The sequence below is a fragment of the Denticeps clupeoides genome, chromosome 6, assembly GCF_900700375.1.
Source record: "Denticeps clupeoides chromosome 6, fDenClu1.1, whole genome shotgun sequence".
In the NCBI taxonomy this organism is placed as follows: domain Eukaryota; kingdom Metazoa; phylum Chordata; class Actinopteri; order Clupeiformes; family Denticipitidae; genus Denticeps; species Denticeps clupeoides.
In genome coordinates this window covers 9,198,556-9,211,088 of record NC_041712.1, presented here as the reverse complement: position 1 = coordinate 9,211,088, position 12,533 = coordinate 9,198,556, and the positions used below count along the sequence as shown (strand labels likewise).

At 43.0% G+C, this 12,533-nt stretch overlaps 1 protein-coding gene across 1 annotated transcript in view; it reads left to right on the top strand.

The window, feature by feature from the left end:
• The window catches only part of pcxa (pyruvate carboxylase a), a 97,840-nt gene that overhangs the window by 29,926 nt on the left and 55,381 nt on the right, over positions 1-12,533 (top strand). The window contains exon 9 of the mRNA XM_028982210.1: positions 2,449-2,611. Within this exon, the coding sequence (XP_028838043.1) occupies positions 2,449-2,611 (163 nt within the window). The remainder of the gene's footprint in view (positions 1-2,448; positions 2,612-12,533) is intronic.

Genomic DNA, 12,533 nt, shown 5'->3' with positions numbered 1-12,533 from the left:
AGGAGAGCAGCCTTGGGGAAATGTCCCTTCAGCGTGGTTGGAAAACTGAAACCGGATCACACTGAATGCCTGCAAGTCTGGGTTCATCGCTCACTAAAGCCACATGCACTGTAGCCAAATGGAAGAAAGGGGATGGGAAAAAAATATAGCATTGTTCCGGACTGTTCCAGTAAGAGTGTGCTGTTCTTTGGGGTTTTTTTTCTTGGGAAAACATGCATTATGCATGTTGGCAGTCCAGAAATATGTTTGTTTGACTTTTGGCTGCGTGTTTCTACAAGATCAGTGGAGGGGATGTACCGCTTTACTTATTGATGTCTGCTGCTTCCTCTGTTTGTGTGTCAGGACAGGAGTGTGAAGGCTCGAGGTGTGTCTGTGCCTGTCTCCAGCACCCTACGTTAATTTACAAACCCAACTTTGCAAGAAGAGACAAAGTCCTAGTCACCGGGTTTACCTAAATTAGTCATGCTCTCCATGAGCACAGTTATGCCTGAGAGCCTTTTCCTGATTGGTTGGGGAAAAAATGTCCTTCCTGACCCCCTGCAGAAAGCACAGAGGCGCACATACGCGCTTTTATAGATTGTTATCCATCCAAAAATAGAGAAATGAAGTAAGGGCTTGTTTAGATTGGTGCCTTTGAGCTGTTTGGATGTGAAAATGTCGGTTTGAAAGACTTATCTCCCCGTAACATACTCTGACATGTTTGTGCAATCACGGCACGTGTCTTGTTTTTTTTTTTTTTTTTTTTTTTTTTTTTTTTTTTTTTTTTGGACTCTCTGTGCAGCGTTTATTCCATTAGTGTCTGTATCGCATTGTGCCGTATTGTAGTGACAACATTTCAGCAAAGTTAATTGCTTAAACATGATAAACGTGTTCCGCTCCCACCTCCCAGGTGAGTCTATAAAATATGAGCAGCGAATCAGTGGAGGTTTGAAGGGCAAGCATCTGTCATCAGCAGCGCTTCTTCATAAACTGGTGTAGGGGGTCTGGTTCGTGTTTCACACCAATCAGGCTGCGGGCGGCGCTGAACAGGGCTGCTTGGAGATGACTATAATCCATCTGGTCAGGTGGGGCATTGTGTGTGTGTGTTGGTGTGTGTGTTTGGTAACTATATTGAGGTGTATAAAGTGTAGAGTGGCCTCTCTCTGGACTCTTATGGCCTGTGGCAGTTTCGGAGGAACGGGTGGCATCAACTTCCTGGATTATTTAATTAGCGTTCCCCCTGTGAGGGAGTTTCATTTGGTTCCTCAATCTCTGTCTCAGCCTTCTCATAGGGCTTATGTTATTGAGTAAGGCCACTGGGTGGGTAGAGGTGTGTGTGTGTGTGTGTGTGTGTGTGAGAAAAGAGAGAGAGGGAGAGACTCTGTCGCAGGTGAAAAATTCTCAGCATATCCCCGGTCCTCATCCTAGACACCTGAGTGTTGAAATGAGTCTCAGAAATGCTGTCTGATGTCTACATTCCACATATTCAGAATCCCAAACCATGCCACATTTTACCTGCTCAGCCCAGAGAATGTGCATTTCATATCAGGCATGGGTGATACACTAGAGTTTTGATGACTGGAATTTTAATCACAGTCAGAATTTACCAATTCTAATTATGCTAATTACTGACATTAGAGGAATGAGGGGTGGTGAACTATTTTAGTGATGGATCTGTTCATCCAGATGAACTTTAAAGTTTTGTTTACTTTTTTTGTTTTGTTTTTTACTTTCATGTTTATTCATATGTGGAAGTGCAATTGAGTCTCAGCAGAGCAAAGAAGGAAGTATTAACCAGCTTTGCGGCAGCACAAATCTCATGACTCTGTTATTCATGACTCCATGATTCGTGTTTGAATCAATAAATGCAGACTGCAATCATTTGGCAGGCAATTAGTTCCTAAAATACCTTCATCAGGTTTTTCTTTTTAATTACTTCATTTCAAAAGAATACCCTTCTTACCCTATCATTAAAATCATTCTATTAATGCTAATTTTGAAACGACAAAGGTTTACCATAGAGTGTAATATTGTTTTCTGAATATATACTTAGTCTGATGGTGGAAGTGTTAACGTTGTGGCAATTAGACTGATAATTAGTGTTTTCAAAGCATTTTAATCACTGTTCATCCCTACATAATGATAAAACATGTACCATGTTGGAAAAAGTTTTTTTTTTAAATTTGACCCCTTTATAAAAATAAAAATAATAATGTTACCCAAAATGCCTACTTCCCTATTACAATTATGGTCCAATTATTTGGTTTCATGTTTAAACTGATAATTCTATTTAACTGTATTAGTTACTAGTTGTTATTTTTGTGGTATACTGCAAATTTTTAAGTTACCCAGTAGTGTAGATTTCTGAAGGTTCCTATCTGAATTGTATAAATGTAGTAAAAAAATAATAAAGGTGATGAAATGGACACATAATCCTCTCTTTTCTCTCTCTGTGTTTGTGTGTATCAGTGTGGATCTTGTACACGCACAAGTGCGTATTTGCGAAGGCCGCAGTCTCCCGGAGTTGGGGCTAAAGCAGGATAAAATTCGGATCAATGGATACGCCATTCAATGCCGTGTAACCACTGAAGACCCGGCCCGCGGCTTCCAGCCTGACACTGGTCGTCTCGAGGTAGGAAGCAGCCAGCCACACTCACTTCCTCCACCATTACACAGTTGTGTAATTGTACAATGTTTTTTGTGTGTATGTGATTTCTGAGTTGATGGTGTATATATGTATGTTTTTTTTTTGTTTTATGATTGGTTGGTCTGGGGGAAAAGAGCATTGAGATTTTTGTGTGTGTGTCTGTGCTTGCCTCTGTGAACACTGCTGTTTCCCTCAGGAACATTTCTGTAGTTGAAAAATGAACGTGTTCTGTGATGAATAATTGAACAAATGTAGATAGCAGATGAGCAAAAATCACCCCAAACAGCCATCAGGCCTTTGTGTGTGTGTATGTGTGTGTGAGATAGAGTTCTAGTGTTCTGTTTCACTGCACAGTGAGCTCTGATTTTTACAGTCAAAAATGGGTTCCTCATCTGTACGGCAGTGGACAAAGAGATTCTTTAGCTGTAGCACACACACACACACACACACACACACACACACACACACACACACACACACATTTTCATTCACTTTGCTGCCTTCAGAAACCCCTTATCTTACCTTGGATGTGTCGAAGTTTGTCTCTGGTGTGTCTCTGATATGTCTCCCATGTGTTTCTGGCGTGTCTCTGGTGTGTGTGTTTGTGCTACTTTCTGGTTCGACTCATCTCTTATCACCCTGCCTTGAAAGTTTATTACCGTATTAAGGACACGTCCCACACCTCCCCTCAGCACTAGTTCTCAGATGCAGTTGGGGCTTGCAGAACGCCAGCTGCCCCATCAGACCCACGCTGGAGCACTCTTCAGGAGAAAGGGAACAAGTGATTGAGATAAACAGTTGAGGCATGTGGGACTTGAGGATGGAGTGAACGATAGAGAGACTGGGGGAAAGAGAAATGAAGGTGGAGTCTGCTGTCAAGAGGAACGCCTGAGTGGAAATGTATTTGGTTGGAGCAGATTTTTCCGGGTTCTCTTGTTTCCTCCCACCATCTAAAGGCATGACACTAGGTCATGGCAGCTCTATACAGTCTGTAGGTGAGCGAGTGAGTGTGTGTGTGTGTGTGTGTGTGTGTGTGTGTGTGTGTGTGTGTGTGTGTTGTGTGTGTGTGTGTGTGTGTGTGTGTGTGTGTGTGTGTGTGTGTGTGTGTGGTAGTAGCCTAGTGGGTAGCAAACTCGCCTATGAACCAGAAGACCCGGGTTCAAATCCCACTTACTACCATTGTGTCCCTGAGCAAGACACTTAACCCTATGTTGCTCCAGGGGGACTGTACCTGTAACTACTGATTTGTAAGTCGCTCTGGATAAGGGCGTCTGATAAAATGCTGTAAATGTAAATGTGTGTGTGTGTGCCCTGTGGTGGGCTGGTGCCCTGGGCTGAGTCCCTGCCCTGCACCCAATGTCCCGGGATGGGCTCTGCCAACTGCTAACTTGGAGTGGCACAAGGTGCTGTTCTATTTATATTACAAATACATTTCTCAAAGGAAATCTTCCAACAGGAGGTGACACGTTTCTGAACTTGGAGATGACAAACCAGTGTTCTCTGGAGATTACTGTGGACATTTTTGTGGTGTGGGGGAACAGTTACTGAAGAACAGTTCTGCAGGGGAACAGTTACTGAAGATAATGGAAAAAAAAATCTTCCTGCCTCAACTTTTATTTAGGAGGTACAGTTGAGTTTACTTAATTTTACTGATCAGGCTTAATCCTTAATCATCTTTTATATCAGCAGCTAGTGAAAGTGGAAATACATTCACCCATCCACCCATCCATTCATCCATCCCAGGATGCTGGGAAGTCCCGGAGCAACATACACACACAGAGGGACCAATTTAGTATCCCTTTATCACCTAAACGGCATGTCTTTGGTCCTGTGGGAGGAAACTGGGACACTCTAATGCACAAACAGTATACATAAAAAAAAAATAGACGGAAAACAGTGCGAATGCAAATAGTGTTCTAACACACCTGCAACCAGAAGGATTTCAACTCCCTCTATTAGGGGGCAGTACTTTAACAGAAAGACATTCGTTTCCTGTCAAACTTATCATCAAAAATCATGCTCAATGTCCTGATATTGAAATGGAATGGAAAAGGCTGGAGGAGGGCAGAGGGGGGTGTGGGCACCCATTATTAACTCCCTGTTAGTAATTGGTGGGAATTACCTCAGGGTGGCTGTAGGGTTGTGGATTTGAAAGCCACAAAGACACCGGCTCAAACTCCACTTACTAGCATTTATCAAGACACTTAACCCTGTCTGCAGGGGGACTGTCCCCTTAACTACTGAATGTTGCTGTAAATGTCAATTTATTTTTTCCTCTGTAAATTGAGACTAAGGGCTGAATTGACAGTCCCTCAGTTGCATGATATTACATTACCTGGGGTGCAATCGCAGGGTGGGAACAGTCCATGGGGAACCCACCGTCTGTCGGGCTACCTGGACGGCGGCGCTTGATGCTGAGTGTCACCGTGGAGCGTTGGGCTGGAGGGCCAGAGGCTGGAGAATACGGGTCATACCGGGAGAGCAAGGATTGTCTGTGGGGCAGGCAAATGCAACGTCGTTTGGTGCACAGGGGTCAAAAATAATCAGGGTCAAACATGAACAGGTAAGGGATATCCAAAAGCAAGGTCGTGGTCGAAGGCTGTTGACTTGAGGTTGTGTCAGTCATGAAATTGTTAACAGCACTCAGGAAATTTTTACCGTATTAGTACGCAACTAGTGTGGGTTTAACTGCCATTTTATAGTGTCTTTTGCCATCTTTCTTGTGGGTTCCTGGAGAGGCGCTGGGGTTGGGGTGTTACCGGCGCCCCCTGGTGGATTGGTGACAGCTGTGACACATGGTATTAATATTACGTGCTTTAGTTAATATCTCTGCAAAATAGGGCTGCACGATTTGGGGGAAAAAGACATATTGCGATTATTGAGATCAATATTGCAATATGCAATTGCGATATGATAAACATACAAACTACTTATAACCTGAAATGCCCAGTGCTTTCAAAATACAATATTCTACAAAATTTAAATAAATCACAAAAAACTCTTTACATTACTGTCGAACGACAAACCCTGGTAAGGCTAAACAACTGTTTTGATTATATTTGGCCATTATAAAATCCCATATTATAGTTCTTACGTTTAACCAAAACGTTGTTTGGAGGCTGACTTGAACTCAGGGATGCATAGCTTTGCTAGCTTAGCTAAGGTTAAGATTTGTAAACTGAGGTGAATTTCTTTAGGAAACCTTCAAAGTTTGAGAAAAGTTAACTAAACAGCTAAGAACAATCTAAATAGTTAATGCCTACGTTTAGCCAAAACATAGTTTGGAGGCTGACTTGAACACAGGAATGCATAGCTTCGCTAGCTTAGCCTATCTTAGCTAAGGTTAAGACTTATAAAACGGGGATTTTATAATGGCCAAATATATTAAAAACAATTGTCCAGCCTTACCTATGAAATGTAATCCCTGGTTTGGAGCATACAGCGGTTTGTACAGCCCCAAGCAGCACAAGAGTGAGGCATTATTATGCACTTCTCTCCATAGACATGTATATGCTTCACGCCACAGCAGAGCCTCTCGCAATAACCATATGTCTCCAAATCGAAAGTCATGTGACCAAATACGTCACATCCGACTGAAGTGAGACTCGCAAACTTTGAAAGAATGAGAGAATGGATCGGATATGTTGCCGATCCAATCCATGTACTAATCATTTAAATCGCAGCTTTTTGCGTTCATGTAATCACACAGACTGACATCGCGATTACGATTGCGATTAGATTAATCGTGCAGCACTACTGCAAAATATGCACCATCTTTGGAAAAACCTCCAAAACCTTTAAATGATTTGATTATTTTGTTAGTAAAACTGTTTAAAAGCAATGAACCATTCCTTCAGCCTTCAGCATGAAGCACATAGAAGTTGGGCTTGCAAGTGGGGCGACGTGTAGCGGTTGTGTAACTGTCCAAGGTGCTGAACATTAGGTTTCAGGGCTTTCACATTTACACCACCACTGAAATATTAACACCACCTGTCAAAAAAACAGCCTGGATACTTGCCTGTTCCCACAGTCAATTGCCGCCTGTCTTGCAGAGAAACTTGGGCACTTGCACTGTCACTCAGATTCACTCTCACTCATTCACTCAAGTGCTCACTCAAATGTTCCCTCAATTTTTCACCCCCCATTTGCTCTAAAATATACACGCCCTCGCCCACATCCCTACACACTGCTCCGGCGTGATGATAAGTGGCAGGTCCGTTGTTGGTGTGTAAAGCAAGATGGATAAAGTACCGCCGTGGAGTGGAGTCCTTCGCCACGGTGCCGCGTGCAGGCCTGACATCTGCATCTGCCACGTGGTTCAATGGAGAGGGAAGCACAACTGCCAAACGCTGGTTGTAGAACAAGGGGAGAATCGAGGAGGGATGAACTTTGCTACCTCCCCCTCTCACCGTCCCCTGTCATGCCTCGCTTGTTTCTGAAGAGGTTTTTCTCTCTTTGGAACAAGGTGCCACAATATCAATGCTTCAGACGCTATGGGGAGAGGTGTTAAAATAACTATGCAGGCAGAGGGGTTCAAGGGGTTCGGCTTTGTGGTTTGAAATGTCTGTTGTGGGTTCGGGTTGAAAAAGATGAGCGTACTAATAATATCTAATAACCAAGAACGCGGCCGAGGTGTAAAGGGCGACAGGTAAATTGCACCGTGGCATTTCCCTGCCGTGCTCGGCTCACCGGGATAATGTTAGACTTCCACTTTTCCCCTCCTGCAAGGAAAGCACCACTTTCCTCTGCCTCACGTTCTGTTTACCCCATCAGCCACGATGGGAGAGAGTGAGTGTGATGGGTAATCAGCCTCGTCCTCCTCCTCCTCCTCATTACTTGCACAATAAACATAATTATGGTGATGAATGGTAAATACTGGTCTATTTGAAACGTGAAATCCACGTGTAAAACTCAGCGGACAAATGGCAGTGTTGTCAACTCAGCAGTTCACTGCTCTGCGTGTTTAAAAGGGAGGTGATCTGGCGCCAGGTTTATTTATTTGTGTGTCTGTTTTATTTGCGTTTATTTCATCGAAGCGGTACAGAAATTTGCTGCAAGCTTCTTTCTCCATTTTGAGATGGTGGCTACAGTTCAGTTTTTGTATATTATATTTTGTAAATTATATTTCAGTATTTCCTGAACGAATACATATTAGTTTAGAAATTAGACTGGTCTTGTTGTGTAGCATTGGTAAAAAATAATGGAATTACGGAATGTGACACACCGCCATTGTTGAATTCTGTTTTGATCATGATTGCCAAACCACCACAACAGGACTGACAATGATCCATGTCTAGCAGTCACATCTAATGTTTTTAACAAGAGTTAACATGTATAGTTATATATAGCAAACTTCTGCCCAACATTGTTGCATGTGTTATGGCTATATTCAATCTTTTAAAGTCTAATTGCAGTGTTTCTTCTTGCATTACACTGTCTAGTTCTTGAATTGCTGACACACCCTCCGGAATATGATGCATGTTTTTCCATTCGTTACCGTTTCATTTCCGGCATCATTTCAAGACTGGAGCGGGATTGAATGAAAACCATCTCCTGTCCGTCCAGCATTAAATGAATGAAGGTTGTGTTTTGTGTCTATGGGAGAGCAAGAGCCAATCTACCCCAGTATTCAGCTCCCTCCTCTTCTGGCGTGCACTGAGAGCGGGTGCCAATCTGCTTGGTGTGGCCATGGAACCATGGGACGTCTGTAGTCCCTCACAAACACGCTCCCTGCCAACGATTGTAGGAGAGCAGATTGCATGCAGAGCAATAGGACGTCTATGTCGATTACGAGCAGGATGAGGAAATATTGCTTGAGCCGACAGATGGTCACTCTGGTAGGGTGGACTGCCCCAGTGTGTTGGTGCATGTGTCTCTGTGTGTGTGTGTGTGTGTGTGTGTGTGTGTGTGTGAGAGAGAGAGAGAGAGAGAGCGGCACACATACCTTGCCATTTCTGTGCCCTGTAATTGATCCCTACTGGTCTGTTCTGGCAGTGACACGCTAGTTTCGTTTCTGGTGTCTACACACCTGCAGCCAATGTGTTTGGTCTTGTCCAGATGTTCACCATCACTTTCGTATTCCAGGGACACGCTTCATAGTCCAGCAGTGATTTACAGCAACATCCAGCAAAGGTTCCAGCAGTTTCTCTCGGGTGAGCGTGAAAAGAATGTGGACTGACAGCTGAGCTGCCATGTTTGAACGTTTGGCACGGCACTGTGATGGATGTGTGAACAAGCCACTCATCGCCTCCCGATCGGCAGGAAGGTTGCCGTCGTCATCTGTCAAGCCAGGACCTGACGGTGTGAGCCGTAGCCTGCCGTAATAACTCCCAAGAGTCTCAGCGGAGGACTTCAGCTTTCCACATGAGCCTCAAGTATGCAGAAGAACGGCAAACAAGTGCACGCTTTCTCTAGAGACGCTTAAATTAGGACCGTTTCCCTGAGGGTGACCAGCTTGCTGGGATGCGATGGTTGACATGCAGAGTATGTCAGAGGTGGAAGACACCTCTATGCATTTTTCACTAAGTGCCTTTTGGTGCCAAGCTTCTGTTTATAGGCTTGGGGCAGCTGCGAATCGACCTGCTTCCCTGGGCCCAACAAATGCAGCGAAAGTAAACAGTATTGTGTAGAGAGAGACTCAGAAATCATGAAAATCTGTGTTTAACAAATGAACACCAGTCTGCATTATTCGTTATCATCGCATTTGGTCTGACCCACAAAGCAATGGAGGAATTGGATTTTTTTTTTACTGCAAGGAATTCTGTGCTCTCAAGTTTCAAATACTAGTGAGAGGCGTTTTGATGCATGAAATGTGAAATTATAGGTAAGTTTGCTGTAAGTCCACTTATAACCACAGGACATTTATTTTTTTTCCCCAACAAGAAATTTAATGCCGTTATGAGATGCGCACCTCTCTCCCAGTAAAAAATGGAGACTTGATTCAGGGTTAGCAATTTTAAAATATAACGTTTCCATCACAGGCGTGAACATTTGTAAAAAATGTGCTACACAAAGACTAAAGCTGAACCTCAGAATTCCTGTGGAGGGCGACCAAACAGCCAGTCCACTGAGGCAGCGTTTCGGCAGCCTCTGTTATCCGTCTGGAGAATGTTCCGGGTTACAAGGCTTCTCAGCCCCAGGCCGCTGTTTGCATATGCCAGGTCTTTTTTCCGTTTATTAATGGCCCCAGCGTGACCATCAAAGAGCTCCAGATGCCCTTGAGTCACCTCCAGCTGTCTCTCGCTGGCTCTCGTTTCATGTGTTTTTCTGAAAGAAACTGCAGGCCATCATGCACGGTGGCTCAATGGCTGCCCCCACCTGCCTGCGGCCCCCGCCACCCCGCTGGACAGGCGTCATTTCTTGGCTCAGTGCATTTTCAAGGGAGCGCCGAGATAAGAGCTCTGAATTTGCCAGACTTGTTTGAAAGGGAGAACTGAAGAGGCCCCATGCCGGTTCAGATGATGCGCCAAAAACGGCGGCGGGCGGCGTTTGGAGTGCTGAGTGTGAGATGTGCACACCAAGCATTTCCACTCTTTCACAACTTTTTCTTTTCTGGTTTTCTTTTGGCATAAATTTAAGTTATGCAAATATTTAAGCACAAACAGAGAACCATATGCAGTTATGAAAGCCAGTTGTTTTCATAACTTAATTTGAAATGGTGAAGTTTAGGGTCCTTTACCCTTTTGAAACAGAAAGTATTACAAATGAGTAAGAAATGGCCAAGGATGTGATGATGGCCAGTTTTATTTCTTCTTTAATCAGTGCAGTGGCCCTCTCTACACGAATCTACAGATATTGCATCCATAACCAGACATTCCCTGCAACCAGTACTACCATTTTAATGCTCAAATCAATAGCTTTCCTTCAAAAAACAAGGGCATTTCTAAATGACCTAAACTGAATAATATTTTTTATTTCTGTTATTATTTGAGGTCTTCAACCATTTGTCCTGCGGGTTGAGATGTTCCGTGTGTTTTTTTTTTCTCTTCCCTGTTCGGCTCCACTCATCAGTAATATAGCTGTCATTTCTTTCCGTCTGCTCAGGGCTATCCAAACTTTTTTTTTTTTTTTTTAAGGGGCTTTCATTGGCTTTTATTGTACACTTCAGTTTAGCTCGCCGGCTGTTGGAGCTGGAGCAGTGTTTCAATGTGGAGTAGAAGCGAGCTGCCCTTGAACGGTGCTTTGATTAGCTTCTCCTCTTCTTGTTGCTCCTTCATTTCTTTCAGATATTCCGTCATTCTCTTAATTTTCTTGTCCTGCCCACTTGCACAAAGCGTCGCCCATCTGGGTTTGTGTGTCCATTGGTGTGTAGTGGAGTGTGGTTTCTGAAAAGCATGTGCCTTCAGATGTGCTGTCAGTGTGTTTATTTCAAAGCATTAAAACTGTGGAAAAAAGGAGTGTGTATTAAGATTATGTATAAAACTAAATAACTGAATGGAAATTATCCAAGCATGATTATAATAACATAATGATAAATTAATAATAGTAATAAATAATCAAAACTGTTCTGATAACTTGAAACCTACAAGAATAAACAGAAAATAACCAATCCGTTAGACAGGTTTTGGGCTTTTTATGTTAGAGGTCAATGTTTTTAGGGTCTGTCGTGGCTGCATGGCTTCAGGGATGATTTAGATTTTGTAAGGACTCTTAAAGGGTTGTACTTTGAAAACGTGAAAATCAACTTATGTAGTTCAATTAATTCTAAACGAAAGCACTTTTTTAATGGGTAGCCAAGTCCAGATTAGGTTACATAAAAGCAGTTTGCTCCGTATCAAACTTTAGAAATATTGTGAAGGATTATGGAGACTTGTTGGCCTCTAAGCCTTAATGAAGTATTATTTCAATTTTTCTGGCTTCATTTCTTGTGTTGATGCATGTTTAACTTTTAAAAAGTATTTGTTGACAGTTAAGGGGAAGCTTTGGCAATTAAAATCACCCTTTGTGTGTATCAGTCTTTTGCACGTCAGTGCACTTTTTTTTTTCTGATCATATTTGACAGAAGAGTTGACATGCATAAGGTGGTCTCAGGATTTATAGAAGTGACAGCCACTTAGATGTAACATATTTTTCATAATTGAAACTCTGCACATTTGATGTAGAAGGTGTCTACCCCATTGTGCTGCTGTATAATTACTGATGACTGAGTCATGTTTGAGTCATGTCCAAACAAGGAATGCATCTGCTGGGGTCGTGTCTTCATGTAGAATGTTATTTTGAAATGTGGACCGAGACGAAGATGTAAAAATACAAATTTCTGCCAAATATGTTCACCATCTCTGTTTTTTTTTTTTTTTTTTGTCTACATTTTATGTTTCTATGTCATGTTTGTGTCTTTGTGATTTATTTGCAGACTGTGTGTGTATCTGTCTACATCTTCTGCTTTTGTGGGGGTTTGGGTTGTGTGTGTCTGCAGTTTTCCATTGTGTATATGAACTGACTCGTGTGTGTGTGTGTGTGTGTGTGTGTACACGTGTACACATTGAATTGCTGCATCTCTGTCAGACAGGCTGTCACATACTTGTTGTGCCCCTGGGTAACACACTGCAGCCTGTTCCATTTCCCCTCTTGCCGGCGAGACGCCGACTTTTCTGTAGCTGTGAGGGATGATTGAAAATTTCCCATTTAAGAGAAGAGAATCCCCTCCCCCCTGTTCCAGGTGGGCCGCACTCTGTCTCACGCGCTTTTCTAGATCTCTTTCTAGATCACTTTTTATGTAGGTGGTAAGAGCTTAATGTTTCCTTTGTGAAGATCTTCTGCTTTCACCTTTTTTACGCTCTTTTATAAACACCCCCTGTACGTGTGGTTGCTCTCTGTTTTCCTCCCCTCAGCCACTCTGCCCTGTTCTCATTTGTCAGCCTTGCGGCCTGTCTAATTTTCAATTTTGTCTGTCCTGAAAAATCATTTT